Source organism: Anguilla anguilla, chromosome 11 (assembly GCF_013347855.1).
Source record: "Anguilla anguilla isolate fAngAng1 chromosome 11, fAngAng1.pri, whole genome shotgun sequence".
In the NCBI taxonomy this organism is placed as follows: domain Eukaryota; kingdom Metazoa; phylum Chordata; class Actinopteri; order Anguilliformes; family Anguillidae; genus Anguilla; species Anguilla anguilla.
The window spans coordinates 15,337,091-15,349,518 of NC_049211.1; the positions used below are offsets into that span (position 1 = coordinate 15,337,091).

A 12,428-nucleotide genomic window follows, 5' to 3' on the forward strand; every position below is an offset into this window, starting at 1 on the left:
AGTCCACTAGCTTTTGATTTGTCTATGGCCTTTCACAATACTGTAACCCACTTCCCATGAATTACGTTACAGCTGTGTCTTTTCCCTCTTAATTTTGGTGATTATAAACTCGCCACTAGGCGTCGCATTATAATTAGATGTATTTGTTAACAATCTTAATAAAAAAATAAAAGCCGTGATCATGCTCCTCCAGCTGCTGTTTGTGTGTTTGCAGTAGCTTAAATGGAGGTGACGATTCACCTCCGCTGTGGGTCTGCCTGTTTCCCCGCGTCAGGGCGGAGATTGCGCTGACTGACGGGCGGCTGATGGCGATCGCGCAGGAGCTGAACGACACGGCGCAGAAGGACCGGGGACTGCAGCGGAACCTCACCCAGGCGGAGCAGCAGCTCAGGGACCTGAACGCGACGCTGGCCCAGCTTCGCCGGCAGCTGGAGAACTACCTCAGCGCCGGCTTCGAGGGTAACTCCCATTCCCCGCTGCACAGCAGTTATCCTCAGCTGTCACAAAACATTACTGCGACTCTTTACAATGCTCCATTAAGGTTCTGCTGAATAACCAAGGTGTAACATAATAACCCAAGTGTAACATACAAATGAAAAAATAGTAACTTTCTTAATTATTGTGGAAAAAAATGAAAAAAGAAAAATGCATACTGAATACATCATTAATTACAGAAGCCGTGGGACCTATATGCCCATCATCCACCCATTTCTTTACCAGGTTCTTACTCTCCTCCCACAGCCTGTAGCTGGCGGTGGAGTTTTAGATGAAGACATTAATTAAGCCCAATTTCTTATGAGCTTTTGTCACTACCAGTCCTTACTATCGAGATTGGTTTAGAAAATTGGTTTGTAATCTGGATCCTATTGTTAAGTTCCAATAACAGAGGAGCACGCATGTGGGTTGCAAATTTCTGAAATGTTCTGCATCGATGATCACCTTAATTGCTTCAAATGTGCTGCCATTAGCATGGCGCTTCTCCTGAGAGGGCTTCATTTGAATGTGTTTGAATAGGCTAATTAGAATCTTTTCAAAGCCTTCTGCATAATCATGGACATCTTAAAATAATTTTTAAGGCTGACGCTATCTTACAGGTCAGATACAGTCTGATCAGCAGCCCCCCAGTGTGTATCTAATGCAATATAAAAGCTAATGGTTGCTGTCTGACTGGATGAATGATCATTTAGAAATAAAATTATTTAGTTTTACTTACTGTTACTATTACAGAACCTCACACAATTAAAAATGAATTGACAATTATACGGCTTGATTTGTTTTTTGGCCATGCAAGTTGACGTTAGTAGACATGAACAAACCTCATAAACAAATGAAATGCATTTGGTAGGGAGCTAAATAAAAATAATAAACCTGATGGATTAAATGGCCTGTAAACAAGAAAAGGAATACAATCTACCATCTCCATCTGCTGAATCAATGCAACAGGAACTGCACTTAACGGCATGGGTTGAAAATGAGCAAATACTTTGAGGAGTTCAGGAATGACACTGAATATTACTTAAAGCTCTGGTATAAATGCTGAGGACACAGACTATGTCCATGAAGACATTTCCATAAAGAGAGGATAATGAGCATGACAAACCCAGCCTGCTCAATTATGCTTGGCCTCATTAATGATATACTCCTGCTTCACCTTGCTGTGGGGGGTGGCCTTTGAAGCTGACTTCTTGTTATAGCAGCGCATAAACTTTCCTTTCTCTCTTTCATTCCAGAACAGCTTGACCACGTCCGTAAGTACTACCGGGAGTCTCAGGATGCCGAGCGGAAATGCAACGCCTCCGTGTCCGGTCCCGACAGCCCGGTGGGGCAGTCGCAGAAGATGCGGAAGGAGGCCGAGGACCTGCTCAAGAGCAGACGAGACAAGTTCCAGCGCACCATGGCGGCTCAGAAAAAATCCCTGGCAGAGCTGGACAGTAAAGCCAAAGAGCTGGGCAGGAAGGTGGACCAAGTGAGCGACAAGGTGAGAAACCTGCCCACCGGCCTCACAGGAGCGGGTAAACAATAAAACTCAGCTTTTCATCAGATACCTTGTTTTTATTGACCAAGCTTTCTTCTTAGCTTAGCCTCTTGATTCTCTACATCATAATTCATTTCCACTTATACTAATTTGTATGACGACAGTAAGCAGTTGTGCCCCCAAAGGATGGTTTAACAACCATTGCAGAAATGGTTTAACAACCATTCTCTTTTACTCCCAAATACCCTAAACAACAGGAAATTCATTTTCTGCTTTAACTGCATGTACACCCCTCCCCCTCTGTTTCATTTATTCCTGCCAAACAGAATGTTACTTTCTTACACCTTTCCACCTCTTACCTATACAGTAAAATTTTAAATGTCATTTAACTCTTTTAACAAATTACATAAGTCCAAGAGTAATCAAATCCACTTTATCACTTTAACACTTAACCTATTTGCTGTGTACAGGAACACACTGTTGAGCTAAATGGATTTATGCAGGCATTAGGATTTATTATGGCTGCCCTCTTGATCTTTCCTTAGATAGGACTATTTCCTGGGTGTGACTGTAGACCAGGTGTCTTTTAACCTCCTTCCTGTGCTCCTCTGCCAGGTGTTATGGCCCATCCCCTTTTTCCCTATTGCCTGGGGAGGTTCCACTTGAGTGACCTCTGTTACCCCATGTTTGACCATCTCTCCAGGTGTGCGGTGGCCATGCGAACGCAAGCACCAACGGCAGCTGCCCGGACAGCCTCTGCGGGGGCGCTGGTTGTCGTGACGACAGGGGGCAGAGGCTGTGCGGTGGGGAGGGGTGCGATGGAGCCGTGAGCACATCTGCTCGAGCCCTGAAACTGGCCAAGGAGGCCGCTGGCAACATCAGCACAGCCAGCGAGGAACTGCAGAGAGTCGCAAAGAAGGTGCCTGCATTAACCGTCCCTTGGGTATTACATGGGACAATCAGAGGATGATGTGAAAGTAACTGAAGCCACACGTGTGTGTTCTAGAGCCCCTCTGTGTGCACGCACCGGTAGACACGAATACATGTTTTTCACTGTGGTACTGCTGTGTTCAGCTCCAGGACATTGAGATGCTGACTCAGAATGTGAAGACACAAGCCATGGGTACCCTGGAGAAGGCACAGAAGAAGAAGGATATCTTCGAAAAGTCCAACAATCAGCTCAAAGATTTCATCCAGAAGATCAAAGACTTCTTGACAGGTTCGCTTTGCTAGTGTGGTCTGTATGTCTATTGAACCGACAAACTGAATGGTGATTGAACCATAGTCCTGCAGCTTCTAATCATGTATGATTAGCTAAATTCCAGATCCCTCTCACAGGAGCTTAGTGAGCTGCTGTTTCTGTTGTGCCTGTTGTTTCAGTGTGTGTCAGGCACACCTGCAACTTATCCAACTTAAACATTAGCAAAATTGTCAAAGAAAGCTTAATTAATAGTATGAGAAATGGAGACAAATAACCCAAAGGGTGCCAAGAACTGCATTGTGACTCACTTCCTTTTGCTGATTTTTCTCATTTTTTCATACTTAAATCATAATATTAGTTAGTTTTCTTGGAAATTCTGAACTGCATTGCCCTAACAAATTCTGGTAAATGTTAACTTAGAATAGCAATGTTGATACCACAGTTTAAATGAATGGATTCATACCTCCTTATGGCATACAGTATGCTACATTTTGTTCCTATGTTGTTTAATTTATTCTTTTTTTTCTGATGACGTTCATGTTTGTTCCTCGGGGAGACTGTGTGAGTGGTTTGATGTTTGTGCCTCTTTGGGTGTGTGCTGCAGAGGAGGGAGCAGACCCAGAGAGCATTGAGAAGGTGGCCCAGCAGGTGCTGGCCATCTCCCTGCCAGTCAACAACAGCATGTTGGCACGCTTGGTGCAGGAGATCCGGGATAGCATAGCAAACCTCACTGATGTGGAGAGTATCTTCAACAGCACCTCCCTCCAGCTCCAAAAAGCCAAGGAACTGCTCAACAATGCCCTGGATGCCAAGTAAGAGACACAGACTCTGTTGTCAGGTTTTGCCTGTGCTGGCTGATGGACGGTGAACTCTTTTTCAATACTCTGTGTCCAGTATGTGTGACATTCATGTACTGGGCTTAGTGGTTTCTGGGATTGTGTCAGTATTAAGTGTCACAAATAGAATGTATAGCTGACACTAACAGAGGGTGTATAACTGACGCTAACAGTAGGTGTATAACTGACACTAACAGAGCGTGGATAACTGACACTAACAGTGGGTATATCGCTGACACTAACAGAGGGTGTATAACTGATACAATCAGAGAGTGAAAATATCCATGGCATCTTCTGTGTGCAGGAAACAGGCTGAAGGGGTAAAGGACATTGCAAACCAGACAAAGCTGGCACTGGACACCGCACAGAAAGCCATCACCATGGCAGAGAAGGCCTTGAAAGATGCCAAAAAGAGCATCAACAGCACTCGTCATGCCACATCTTTGGTACAGTGAACTAAACTGCATAACTCTGCTTGTGTGAACAGTAATCACAGTCCAGGATTGCCAGTGATTACATCTAGTTCACTGTCTGTTCTTTATCTCCTACAATTGATTTTTTTTTAAAATAATAAAATTCAGTGGTTTGTGTCCTATCCTATGTGGTTCACTTGGTAAATGCACTCATCACAAGTCTCTGTTGCTCTATTGCTATTAGGCTCTAAGATATTAGGCTGTAGATTTAAGCAGGATAACTGTAACTATAGCTCCATGATGATGATTAATTGTTCCCCTAATTGTGTATGCAGGTAGAGAACAAACTTGTGGATATGGAAAACAAGCAAATGGATGCCATGATGCGACTGGCCAACCTTTCAAAGGAGATAGAGTCACTGAGGAATAAGACAGAGCAGAACAGAGAGATGGCACAGGATGCCAAGGACAAGTCTGATAATGCCACCAAGGCTGCCATGGGACTGGACCAGGTGCGTGTATTTTTGCGAGCAAAGACACTGTTAACATTTTCCATGACTCAATGGTTTTTCAGTTTAGAACTCCCTAATATACTCCCTAACCCAATATAGGACTCCCACATATATAGAGGACATCCAGTGGCATAAGCATAGCAGTGTTACTTCATTGTGCATGCACATCTATACAACTCTGCCGCGTTTCATCATTATTTGTGAGAAAACATGTAATGTCACACCCTGGATATTGTCTGTCAAAAACTGGAGGAGCTGCCTTGGTCACAAAATGAGGATGAAGGTTCAGTTTTTACATCTGCACCTCCCACAATTCAGCTGACAAGTATAACACAAGCAGAGGGGAAATTAAAGGTTTCTTTCACCACTATATATAATATGAGCAAGAGATGCGATTGTACTTTAGAGCTTTGTGTATATTCTTTATTTGTGCACTGTAATTGGATTTCTGTCATTTATTCCTGTTTCTACCTGTGGCAGTGCTGTTGTATTTCTTTTGAATTGACTTTTTCGTGGTATTTCAGGAGCTCAAGGATGCAGAGGCAAAATACAAGGAACTCCAGGATAAAGTGGACAGCCTAGGAGAGGGGGCACAGGGTCTGGGTGAAGTGGGCAAGAGGGCAAAAGAGATCAAGAAGCAAGCCGAGGACCTACTGATGAAAGCTACCAAGGGAATGGAGATGTTACACAGTACGTCAGCGCCGGGGGGTCGTGGGGATGAAGCAGTAGTTTGTGCTGCCATGTGAAGGATCGATGCTATGAAGGCTGGGCTAGCTGCCTTTTTCTTGTCCCTGCCAGTAGCCTTATAATCACATGTCCGGTCTCACGCTTGGAATCCTAAATGAACCAGTAGCATTGAAAATATAGCATTAGCCTTTAGAATACTGAAACCTGAATCTGTAATGAAAACCCCAAATGTGTTGGTCACCACATGGCTCTGGTTATTTAAACTGTAGATGTAGTACATGTCCATTCCCAAATATTTGGGTGTGCATACTGACAATAACCTGTGCTAGAGTGTCCAGGTACATAGTGTTGGCTCCAGTCTCCTGCTATGTCTTTTTTTCCCACAAAATTAGCCAGAGAGTCATGCTACCTGTCTATCAGGCAGTCATAGAAAGTATCACTCACTCCAGCTTTGTAGTCTGGTTTGGCAATTTTATGGCCACACTAAAATCTGTAATTGCCCGTCCTGTTCAGACAGCCATGAAGGGTGTGTGAATGAGGCAGACTATCTATGAACACGGCAAAAACCAAAGTTCGTTGCAACAAGTATTTTAGTCTTATATTTAGACTTAATTTTTTTTTTTGCTAAATAAGACAAAAATATTGACAGTGAGGTGAGACAGTTTGACTCATTTCAAAATTTGCTAATGGGGTAAGGAAATTTGCTTGCCAAGCAAACAGTAACTTAAAACAAGCTAATATGTGCTACTTCAGAGAAAAATAAAATTGATTTTAAATCTTATTACAAGACTTAAACACTTAAGACAGAGGTTTTTGCAGTGAGCAGAAAATCATGAGACAGGACGGGAGTTAATTTAGACCCCTCCGATGCAGTCCATGTTCCAGCCTCATACGGACTCTATAGGGTCCCTCAGTGTAAGCTGAACTGCTGCAAGTACCCCTTTATCCCCCAGTAAACTCCTTAAAAACAGTTTGTATGGACCAGGAGGGAACATGTGCAATGTACTGTATTATTCTGCCCAAAAGTAAGTCTTTAATCTCGGATAATTTTACTTGTTTACTTTAGTAAAGATGTTACATTACGTCAGCATTCAATGCATGTCTCCATGTGGTTTTAGAAATGTTTATATTTGTCCTGGATATTTTCCCGAAATTTCCTTTTTCTGTCTAGTCACTGCTTACTGTGTTCTTGGCATAGCAAATAGATGTTCTGTTTGTCTGAAAACCTGGGCCATAATATTTTTTATCCTGAGCATGTATATTGGTGTCTGTTTTGTATCGCAGAACTAGAGAAGAAGTTCAAGCAGAATGAGAGGACAATGAATGCCCAGAGGCTGAAGCTGGCCGAGCTGGAACAGAATGTCACCAGCGTGCGAGACGTCTTACGCGAGAGCGCCAAGCGATACAGCACCTGCCAGTGAAGCAGCTCCCGCTCTCCTGAGCCTCTCAAACCGCAGCCGGAGAGGAAGCATCCATAGTCCTCTGACCCTGCAGGTTCGCCCTCCAAAGGGACATTCTGTGTACCTGTGCCTAAAAACAGCTCCTCTCGTCATTTTTAGCATTACTGTACATCGGCACCCTTGTACCGTATGTGGTATTTATTAAATTTACCATGCCTGTAAATGGGCAAAACATTTTTTTTTTGTTATTGTATGAATTCAGGAGAAAAACTCATCAATTGGATATCAGCTTCTATATGCAGAACAGCCATATGCCCGTCCTCAGCAAATGTCCATTCAAAACCACTTTCTCATATCGGAGACACAAGTAAATACTGTATAGCATGAAGATTTGGTATTTTTGGGCTGAACAGCTTTCTGTTTCTCCCATGCTGACATTATTTTCAAACAATGGGAAACCCAGTCTTTAACATTTCTGGAAAAACACAGGCACTGTAGCACCTAAAATGCAATCCTATCTATCAACAGGTTTCATGAAGAATAATGCAGTTTGACTCAAGAGACTGAACTATAGAAATTAGCATCTTGGAGGATGTCTAATTATTGAATTTTCATAAACCAAAAGTGAATAATAATTATGCATATAAGCTATGAAATTGTTATTGACATAGACAACTATGGAAAATGGAAAAAATAAATATACATTTGATATAATGTTTGAACATTTTTTGAGCATTTATTTACACTGCATTTCCTACACTAGCCTATTTACTGTCATAAACATTACATTTATTCCTGACTGAAACAGAATTTCGGTCCTTGTGATAGGGGAAGCAAGGAGCATCAAATTTTCCAACACAAGGGGGCGCCAGAGAACAAATGAGGGAACTGAGAAAACTTTATTTATTTTAGAATTTGATTTATTTGAAACCTGGGGCATAAAAATAGTTATATGGATTATATAGGTAATACCACTGAGTCTTTAAGTGGACATCAGGCAAGAGGAGAAATAAAACCTGTCACTCTTGAATGTATGAGCCTGCTATTAGTGGGTGTAATGTGGAGCAATATAAGGTTATTTCACGCTTCCACATGGGGTAAGAAATCTGTTCTCTGGACCTAAGAATATTAGATAGTTCCTGGTGGGAAAATACTGTTGTGCCATGAGCATGGGAATTTATTGTTCTCTCAAAAAAACTGTTAAAGGGCCACAGAGTGTGCAGTCATAAGTTATACAATTTTCACACTGCTTTAGGATTTCCTACGCAAATGCATAATGTGATGTCACAATAAGAAATAAACTTTTGCTGTTTATATGTCTTATGCTGGCCAGTGTTTATCTTGCTGTGAAGAGGTGGGAAGTGTGGGGAGGAGAGACTTCACATCTTTGCTCCTTCTCCAGTTAGGGGTCACTGTCCTTGGGTAATTCCTTTGTGAGAATCAGTTTTAGGATCAGTGATTTTCATGCCCTTTTCCAACGTGCAATGCACGTGGGGCTCTGAGTGTGTCATGGGGGTTGAAAAACATCTGCTAAAATGTGCAGGGGTTATCCTTGTAATTATCTGTTTGCGCTTTTCTTGTTAAAAATTTTATTCAGCTTTTGGTGATTGTGTGCGAATCAAACAGTTTATCAGTTATAAGCCATATTGCAGCAGTCTACATTTTATGTGGATTCAAGATTTTCAAGTTTCAAGATTCATTCAAGATTGTTCATTTACCAACATAACTTTCTAAAATGTTTAAAAAACTGATCCTTTTCAAACCTCACTGTATATCTGCACAGAAAGGATCATTTTTTGGTGTCTGGGAATGCTGGGGATGGTGCTTTAGAAGGTATTTCACTCAGTTCATTCAGTATGTGTGTGTGTGTGTGTATATACATATATATCATTTTTTATATATACTTTTTAAATGTCACCTGCTGTATGGTGGTGGGTGGGGGAGCCCTGTCTACTTAAACAATCAAAGTGAGTCCTTTGATTTCGTTCTCGTGAACGCGCATTCCAGTTTCAGTAGAAGGTAGTTCCAAAACCAGTGCTGGAGTTCTTAAAGTGATGGGTGCAGCACCCACCATTGTAATCCAGAAGTATAACTGTATTTAATTATTTTGGTGAATGTTCTCTTTATACATGCTACATACTGGCATCTAGCCATTAACCGTTGACTTTATATGAACTGTTGTCTGGTTTTACATAACCGGAAAACATGTTATTTATCTTTCGGAATTACAAAGATTCTTTCAATTCAGAGAACTGTAAGTTTGCCCAAATAAAATATGTAACTGGGTTATATATGTTTGCTTAGCAAGAGGACAACGTATTGGACAGCTCCAGAATGATTTATTATCCAGTGCTGTAATGCGCTTCTCTGTCTTCGCGAGGTTCAGTCCTGGACCCATTGGGGTCCGCTGCACAGTTTTCATCGACCAGCCACACTGCGCTCCAAAACTTCTCTCAGCAGTTCAGACTACGAATAAACGGAGAACTGTGTGAACTGTAGCCTATCGCTGCAACTGGAAGTGTAGGATCCGTACGTACACAGACAGCGTAAGTAAAAAAGAACAAGTGAATGAGCGACCCGAGGTTTCAGTGAGGGTTTTTAAGAAAATACTTTCATAATAGCATTACGTAAGTCCGTCTTGACTGTGGATAACTTTGTGTGCAACTTCTTCGCTGTGAAGTTTTTTGTTTTGTTTTGCATTTGGACCTAGTTTATTTAGTTTTTAAGTAATGTTTATTTAATGTTTTCGCGTAAAATTGGACATATGCAGACTCAGGCATTCAAATCCTGGTTGTTAAACTGACTGGAGGAAAAGACATGCTCTGCCGCTTATATTTTCATTTTTGACATTTCAGGTAAAAGAGAGAAGCCAAAGAATTTTTGAACCCGACATGCACGGGTTAATTGTATTATTCGTATGTGGTAAGTAGCCTAACTTTTGAAAGTGTTTTCAGATGGTTTCAACGTAGTAGGTTATCCTTTTTTTCAAATGTCATTAAGGTGTTCCTACACATCATCCCCTATATTTGTAAATGCGTGTCTGTGTCTGTGTGTGTGTGTGCATGTTATCTTCTCCAGCAAGTTCTGGAAAAATAAGACAATGTGGTCCAAAAATTTTTTCTCGTTTTGTTTAAAGACTTTTCCCTTTTACCTGATATTCATTTTATAATAATAATAATAATAATAATAATAATAATAATAATAATAATAATTCCAGGCCGTGTTCTTATTTACATATTGACGTTGTACCCAGATCCACAGGTAGGCACTTTTTTTTGCACAAATGTAACTGAATAGCAGCACTGCTGTCACAGTGCGTGCATGAAAATGCTGCAGTAACAACATAGAGAACAGAACTGACACCATTCCGGTCAGCCAACGTGAACATTTTACAAATGTGTTATGCCAATAGTCATAAACACTAGTAGACTTTTTGGAAGGCATTTTCACATGCCTTACAAGTCAACGTGCCGCTTTCAGGTATATCCGTCCCTTTGACCTGTTTTTATTGCTTGTCTCAATTGCCCCGTTTTGTGTTATTTGAGGATATATCTGAAGTTTGCAGGAGATAAGGAGAGGAATGCTTTTGCCACTGCTTCATCCCCATGGCTCAAAAATAAACATTCTTTTTTTAACCTATGCCTCTTTATATGGCCAGTATCCCAGTTTGAAACCCTTGGGTCTGCTCTGTACCACACACACTAGTCTGATATCTCATGGGGTGGGGGTGTGGGTTTATTTAAACTGTAGGGTGCTTTGAGTCACCCACTATCCTGGTGCAGAGCTTTTATGTTTATTGCCCTCCTAAAAGGGCCTGGCTAAACCACAAATAGCATCTTAACCCAGAGACCCTCAGTCTTCCTGGGTGGTTTATTTTAGCATTGTGGCCCTGTGGCTTTTGGTGGTGGGGGTGGGGAGGGGGGGTCCAACAAGTGCCTCTGCATTTGTTTCTGAGAGGGTTAATTCTGTGTTCTTTAAAGCTTGTTTTAAATACTGTTTCATTTTTAATGGATGACAAGGCGTAGATCAAGCTGAAAGTCTTTTTTTAAATTTCATTTTCAACATGCGCTTTACAAAAACATGTCTTTTGTGATTCCCGTTTGCTACTGAATCATGTTGTAAATGTGCCAGTCCAGTCATTTAGGGCATTTGAATGGAAGTCTCTGAAAATCACACATTTTTGAAATCCATTTATTAGGTCCTTAAAGAGCCTGTGATGATGTGTGATAGAGTGTGAATGTGGAAAGTGAATGTTAATATTTGCTCATTATTTTAACTGATAGGATCAAGTTTTGGTGTGAGACATTTTAAAGGCATTTTGATACACCTGGATCTTTCTCAGATGAATTTAAATGGTTTCTTGTCACAATATGTCAATAGGAAACAAACTTGAATTTGAATTAGAATTTGATCTTTCATTGCATTGTTACTCCTCCACTAGGCACCCAAAACAAGAGAGGGGATAAGCGTATCATTAATGATGTTACAAAATAATTTGTAATGAAAGAATGACCAATTGTTATATTTATTATATAATTACTGAGCAAAAATACAGAAAATCCTAAAATATCTTCAGTTTTGAATATACCTATCATAACTTTATGCAGATAAATATGATCAAATAAATCCGTTTTCATGACAATAATCAGAGTTTTCCGTAATCAGGGTAAGATTGCTATATTAGTGTGCATGTCATGTATTATTAAAAAATTTTTTTTTTTTAATTGGTGAAAATCAAATAGGATAAATGTTGGGAACTACAGAAAAAAATTATACAAAGAGAAGTTATATTCGTGATTTAATGCCTGAGTACTACACTAGATGAAGGACAAAGAATCTCTCAAATAACAAAAACAAGGACACATAATTGGTCCCAGGTGCCAAATATACAGGGTAGAACTGTATGGAAGAGACATTGGCTCTTTTGTGTGAGGGAAGGTTCGATTGAAACTTAATTTTCTAAAAGGAGTTAATTGGGTGCAGTACAAAAATAGTTCTGTAGGGCTGTTAAAGGCAAATATCATATTGACACAAGTAAGTTTTTATGCACAAGTTATTAATTCTTGGAATAGTCTACCAGAACTCATATTGGACCATCGGATTGTTCAGATATAGGCTTGAAATAGTGCTATGACTTGACACATTGATGAGCCTTGATGGTCTGAATTGCCTGCTTTTATCATTATCTTGTGTTATATTCTCGAATAAAGGAGTTCTCAAATTTCTGAAACTATAACCAGGTATATTTAGAACAAGATATTATTTCTGATGGACTACAGAAGGGACTGGCTGGCAGTTTCAATCATTTGATGTCTGGAAGTGCTTCCATGTTCTCTTTGTACCTATTGGGATTTAAAACAGCTGTTGTCAGCCATTCTGATAAGAGTAACCACCACTCATATTA

General features: G+C 40.6%; 2 protein-coding genes across 6 annotated transcripts in view; both read left to right on the forward strand.

Annotated features, from left to right (window-relative positions):
- The window catches only part of lamb2l (laminin, beta 2-like), a 42,698-nt gene extending 34,960 nt beyond the window's left edge, over positions 1 to 7,738 (forward strand). For 2 of the 3 annotated variants that reach the window (XM_035383247.1, XM_035383248.1), the window contains exons 27-35: positions 275 to 459; positions 1,731 to 1,978; positions 2,679 to 2,894; positions 3,050 to 3,194; positions 3,781 to 3,988; positions 4,317 to 4,458; positions 4,761 to 4,937; positions 5,462 to 5,627; positions 6,909 to 7,045. In XM_035383247.1, the coding sequence (XP_035239138.1) occupies positions 275 to 459; positions 1,731 to 1,978; positions 2,679 to 2,894; positions 3,050 to 3,194; positions 3,781 to 3,988; positions 4,317 to 4,458; positions 4,761 to 4,937; positions 5,462 to 5,627; positions 6,909 to 7,045 (1,624 nt within the window). Of the gene's footprint in view, positions 1 to 274; positions 460 to 1,730; positions 1,979 to 2,678; positions 2,895 to 3,049; positions 3,195 to 3,780; positions 3,989 to 4,316; positions 4,459 to 4,760; positions 4,938 to 5,461; positions 5,628 to 6,908 lie in introns of all 3 variants that reach the window. The other variant, XM_035383249.1, reaches the window with a different exon arrangement.
- A 1,620-nt stretch (positions 7,739 to 9,358) lies between these two features.
- Positions 9,359 to 12,428, forward strand: part of lamb2 (laminin, beta 2 (laminin S)) — a 35,910-nt gene continuing 32,840 nt past the window's right edge. For 2 of the 3 annotated variants that reach the window (XM_035382815.1, XM_035382817.1), the window contains exons 1-2: positions 9,361 to 9,570; positions 9,880 to 9,946. In XM_035382815.1, the coding sequence (XP_035238706.1) occupies positions 9,916 to 9,946 (31 nt within the window). In that variant the 5' untranslated portion in view covers positions 9,361 to 9,570; positions 9,880 to 9,915. Of the gene's footprint in view, positions 9,652 to 9,879; positions 9,947 to 12,428 lie in introns of all 3 variants that reach the window. The other variant, XM_035382816.1, reaches the window with a different exon arrangement.